This window comes from Numida meleagris, chromosome 1, assembly GCF_002078875.1.
Source record: "Numida meleagris isolate 19003 breed g44 Domestic line chromosome 1, NumMel1.0, whole genome shotgun sequence".
In the NCBI taxonomy this organism is placed as follows: Eukaryota; Metazoa; Chordata; class Aves; order Galliformes; family Numididae; genus Numida; species Numida meleagris.
In genome coordinates this window covers 52,283,523-52,288,482 of record NC_034409.1, presented here as the reverse complement: position 1 = coordinate 52,288,482, position 4,960 = coordinate 52,283,523, and the positions used below count along the sequence as shown (strand labels likewise).

The 4,960-nt window shown below is 44.9% G+C and overlaps 1 protein-coding gene across 2 annotated transcripts; it reads left to right on the top strand.

Moving 5' to 3' along the window:
• Positions 7 to 4,696, top strand: CSF2RB (colony stimulating factor 2 receptor beta common subunit). Of its 2 annotated transcripts, XM_021385949.1 has the most exons (6): positions 7 to 279; positions 383 to 554; positions 1,285 to 1,375; positions 1,643 to 1,712; positions 2,493 to 2,596; positions 2,873 to 4,696. In XM_021385949.1, the coding sequence occupies exons 2-6, from the start codon at positions 440 to 442 to the stop codon at positions 3,984 to 3,986; spliced, it is 1,494 nt and encodes a 497-aa protein (XP_021241624.1). In that variant the 5' UTR covers positions 7 to 279; positions 383 to 439; the 3' UTR covers positions 3,987 to 4,696. The 2 variants fall into 2 exon arrangements, with proteins under 2 accessions (XP_021241624.1, XP_021241634.1); XM_021385959.1 differs by lacking the exon at positions 7 to 279 and having other exon boundaries at positions 417 to 1,041.

The window sequence follows — 4,960 nt, the reverse complement described above, 5'->3', positions numbered from 1 at the left end:
AGGGAGAGCTCCTGCACAGGTAGAAGACAACACTTTGTAACTGCAAATCTTTGGAAATATGGTGGACGATTAAGGAAGATGGGGAATGGATGTGCTAGGTCTGTGTGTTGACATGTCCTCGGAGGTACTCTCTGTGTTCTAGTTAAGGTGCTGCCACCTGCAAATGTGTCAGTGGAACTGACGAGAGACCAAGAGTATGATCTGAGGTGGAAAAAAGGGTCTGGTTTCATAAAACAGCAGTACCAAGTCCAGTTCTGGGAGCACAACCAACATGCAAAGGTGAGTGATAGGAAGTGTAGGAGTCGTGGGTTTCTCTTTGCTTTGTGCCTGGGAGTGACAGTTCCTCTCACCTCTGTCACTTGTGCTTCTTTCCTCTCCCCAGACTGTGCAGACAATAAATATTACCGATGATGAACCTCCCTTCACCTTCACTGATCAGATGTTGTCCCCGTCTACCAAATACAGGGGAAAAATGCGAGCAATGGTGAATAATAAGGACTATCAGGGATACTGGAGTGAATGGAGTGAGGAGTTCACCTGGGAAACAGAGAACGGTACTTTATCATGTGGCTAATACAGCTAGCTGTAAAGACTTCCATGTGGAGAACCAAGAGAAGATCCTAGCCGAATATTACTGCTTTTTCCTGATCCCAGAAATTTATTCTGCTTTAAGGGACGGAAGTGCTGGGGAATGCAGGAGGACAGAATAAAAATCAGCCTTTTCATTTTCCAGAGTGGCTGTGGTGTTGTGTAAAAGATACACTGGAGCATACTGGCGATACAGATCTTACCATGTCTATGCAGTTTCTGGAGTTAGAAGCAGAATGCCTGAGATGACTGTGGTCACATGCCCAAAGTCCTGTGACCTTATAGGATTTGTCCCTAGGATGCTTGAAGAAGCAAGATGTTCATCTTGATGTACATCTGCGTCCATTAGCAGGGGCAGCTCAGGAGAATCTCTGAGATTCCCATCTCCCCGGACAGTACAAATTCAGGCAACCTCAGGCCTCTGCAGACATCTAGCGTTCATGGTGAAGTCAGGTACATAACCTGGTTTTTATTTGGATAAATTGTTTTCTCCAATGTCAGTAAAAAATAGAAAAAGAATCAGTGAGGGAAAAGATGACTTCCTTTGGTATACGATGTACAATAACGTATTCAGGACACATTTAGTCTTTTCCACTTAGCTTATATGTTTGCATGAAAAATGATCAGAATGCAAAACCTGTTATGGGAAGCGGGGCCTCAGATGATGTTTCCCCATTTCTTTTTTCTCTCTTTCAGTTCTTTCTCCAGTGGTTCTCCCATTGATGCTCCCAGCTGTCATCGTCACTTTGCTCGTAGTTGCTTATTGCAGCTATAAGTATTTCCTGAGGTAAGTTTGCACAGTGAGGAGGAGATTTAGCTGTGTGTTGGCCACGGGAGTGGCACAAAGGGTGAGGCACTGCTTGTCCACCACGAGAGTGGTCTATGAAGAGAGGAGCCTTGGTGCGCAGGGGCAGCCTTATGCATGGCTGGACAATGGTGAGAGTTTGCTGCTGGCCTTCAGTGCCACGGTGGGGCCATGCAAGGCACCGTGTCAGCATGGTGCAGCCTCTTCCCCTTTGAGACACGAACCTTGGAAACTCTGTTGTTGTTGCAGGCAGAAGCAGCGGTGGGAGGAAAAGATTCCAAACCCCAGCAAGAGTCTGCTGATCCAGAGCTACTTGAAGGTAAGAGGGAACCGTATCTTGGAAGTTCATTATTTCTGTCTCCTTCATGAATCCCAATAATCCTAAGAGCTCCTCTTTGTCAGCTAGTCTGCAAGGAACAGACATTTTCACTAGTCTATTCCTTATTGTTAGGGGAAGTTCAGTCCATATGCAGCAGAACTTTCATTGTGCATTTTTACCTGCAGACTTACTTGTGTTGTGCTTGTCAGCATGACAGTGGTTTAAAATCTAGCTAGAAAATTTTCAGTATTTTATCTCCTGTGCCAGAAGACAAAAGTTTTCCTTTTCTACTAGAGCCTCATGTTAAGTTTTTTGCAGGATCTTTCAGTAAATCTTATTCCCCCCCCCCTCCCCCCGCATTCAAAGAGGAAGCTTAGTAGCTTTGTTTTCTTCCCTTACCTGTTTCTCCATCCATAAGCACTCAGTGCCTTAATTTCATGGGTTTGAATTTACACGAAGCCATAGTTCTGATCTCTGTGGTAAGAACCTGCAGCACCTATAAGATCTTTCAGAGAACAGCTCCAGCCACCCAGGCTATGTAGTGTGAGGTAAGGTCAGTAGCAAGGCAATTTGGCTTTGAAGCAAGATTCTTCTGGAGAAGTGAAAGCACCTACCAGTCATCTTATTGAAGCTGTATCCAACCTGTCTAGAGCGTACTGCCAGACGCTTTAGGCTCTGCTGCTTATTTTCCTTCTCCATGGTGAATGTGTTGATCATGATTCGGCTGCTGGTGAGACACTTCTCTTTCCTCACGTCTGCCTTCTGTTTTTCTTTTTCCAGAAAGTTCCTCTAGGAAACTGGCAGGCAAGCAGCCAGCTGGACTTCAACAAATGTAGCCTTGCAGAGAACGTGGATCAGCCTAGCTTCCTTCAAGTTGTGGACAGGTGAATGAACATTGTAGTCACACTGTGAATGACATGCTCAAAGAGCTCCCTAGCTCATGGGAAGCTGTACTCAAGTGTTCTGTCACCAAAAAGCCTGTGGCAGTTACCTTTGAGCTTGGGATACACTTTGGTGCTGTCTGATTTAACTTGCTCACCTATACAGATTTTTCTAGCCATATGCATAGCTACTTCCATTTTCTGCTAAGCTTGTGTTTCTGCTTCATGTTGACCACAAAGATGTATCTCATGAGCAACTTTGAACTGTCCCCCATTTAGGCAGACAAAGATTTTGGCAGAGACCCCTGAAGTGCAGACTGAAAAGACAGCGGATTCTTCTGGTGCACTGGACCTACAGAACCCATACCGTGCTTTAAATGCGCCAGAGCATGCCCCAGTTGTCTGCCCAAGACAGGTTCCTGGCCGTTCCTTTTCAGTTTCGAGGACAAACTGTGCTGATGCAAATATTACTTCCCAGACAGCACTCACTTGCTTTGCTTTCAACGGCCCATACTTGTACAGCCCGGTGACGCCCTCTCAGCTTGAGATGCATCAGGTCCTGGAAGTGACCTCGAATCCAATGGGAAAACAGGAGAAATCAGTGTCCCTGCAGTACGTGACCCTTCCAGACAAAGCCAGTCCCCAGGCAGCACAGAGGCAAGAGCAGCCAGGAGCAGGTCCTCTGCAGCCCTTCCTGCTCCCAGATCAGAAGGAAGAGATGCAGTACCTCAATGGCAAGAAGGAAGTTTCACCACTTCCCACCACCTGTGGGAAAGACACAGCCGTGAGAACAGAAGAGCAGAAATCTCCAGAGGCTCCTGGCCGTCCCACATGCCTTCAGCAGTGCCCCTCGGAGTACATCACCACAGACAGCCTGTTACTGCCATCAGCCAGCGATGCCACACACCTGCCACTTGCCACTGCTGGGGGGAAGCCCACTGACCCACAGGAGCCCCAGCCCTCCCGTGACTGCTCTTGCCATGAGGTTTCTCCTGGGAAGTTTGGTGTCATGCTCCCACCTTCAGGCCAAGTACCAGCCTCTCCTGAAACGCGCCTGGATGCATTTGGAGACTACCTTGATGTCCATTCAGGTCTCCATGGACCTTCAGAACTCACAAATATTTCCTTGCCTTTCCAACAGAAGGGAAGCACTCTCCCTGAAGAGCAGCCATTGTTGGAGGCTAATTTGGTGGTGTTAAATCCTGATAGCACTGAGCCAGTTTTCCTGACTTATGGAGGCAGGACAGCACGTGGGAAACCTGTACCAGATGATGAATCCATCACTGACAGAGAAGATGTATGTAAAATGCAGGCTATTCAGCTTTTCAAAAGCCTGAAATCAGATGATTACTTCTCCTGGCAGCAATCTTTGAGCATCACAGAAATCAGCTAGAGGAGCAAATATCAACGAATAGCAAGGCTAAGCGTAGCTGAAGGAGGTGGCAACTCTCTGAGCAAAATGAACTGTTCAAGCTAGGAACTTGCTAAATAGCAATTCCTTTTTCTGTCTTCCAGTGCAACATGTTGATAGTCATGGACAATCAATAGCTTGATCTCATTCTCCATGACCTTTGAGATTTTGTCATGAAAGCCCATCTAAATATTGCCATGTTGAGAGACATGGTGTTTTTTGAACTTTTTGGCTTAACATGGAAACATTACTGAGACACATATATTTTTGGAGGAGATCCCAAGGACTCACTCAGTACATAAAACGAATGGAATAGGCCAATCACAGAGAATAAGATGAGAGAAGATGTGAAGGTGCAGAAGCCTGTGTCTGGTGGAGATTTTCCATTTCTATATGTTAAAATATCAGATGATTTTCTTTTAAGTTGATTAGATGTTTAAGCACGATGCAATTCATCTTAACTGTGTGACATGTTCTTTTTTTCTCTTTTCTTAATAGGTTGGATTGAGAAAGAGAAACCATTTTTTTTTCTTGTTCTGCTTCTGTAAAGAAAGTATTGCAAGATAGAAGCTCAGAATTGCCACTTTGTGATCAGTAAAAGGCTTTGGTTCTAGATCTGAAGATGGGCTTGCCATTCCAAAAAAAGCCTGTTTTTCAAATATATAATTTTAACCAATAAAATATATTATCTCTTCCTACAAGCCTTTCCTCTCGTATGTTATGAACATTGTACTTACAAAAGCATCAGTCATCTGAACAGGCTTTAAAAAATTCTCTAGGTTCAGAACTGCCACTTATGAAGTAGAATGTTTTGTCCTGACCTTGCTATATTATTTGACAGACCTACTGAGAAAGAGTTCTGTGTTTGTGCCTGCTGATTCCTCCTGCTGGTTTAATGGGACAATGCTGATTCAGAAATTGCAGGGAAATGCATTATTTTTTCACTGTTTAATTCT

Excerpts from the sequence above, each read along its gene's own strand:
- CSF2RB (XM_021385949.1), top strand. The coding sequence starts at position 440 with ATGTTGTCCCCGTCTACCAAATACAGGGGAAAAATGCGAGCAATGGTG. Across the intron at positions 1,713-2,492 it reads TGATCCAGAGCTACTTGAAG|AAAGTTCCTCTAGGAAACTG; the intron begins GTAAGAGGGAAC and ends TTCTTTTTCCAG. Across the intron at positions 2,597-2,872 it reads TTCCTTCAAGTTGTGGACAG|GCAGACAAAGATTTTGGCAG; the intron begins GTGAATGAACAT and ends TCCCCCATTTAG.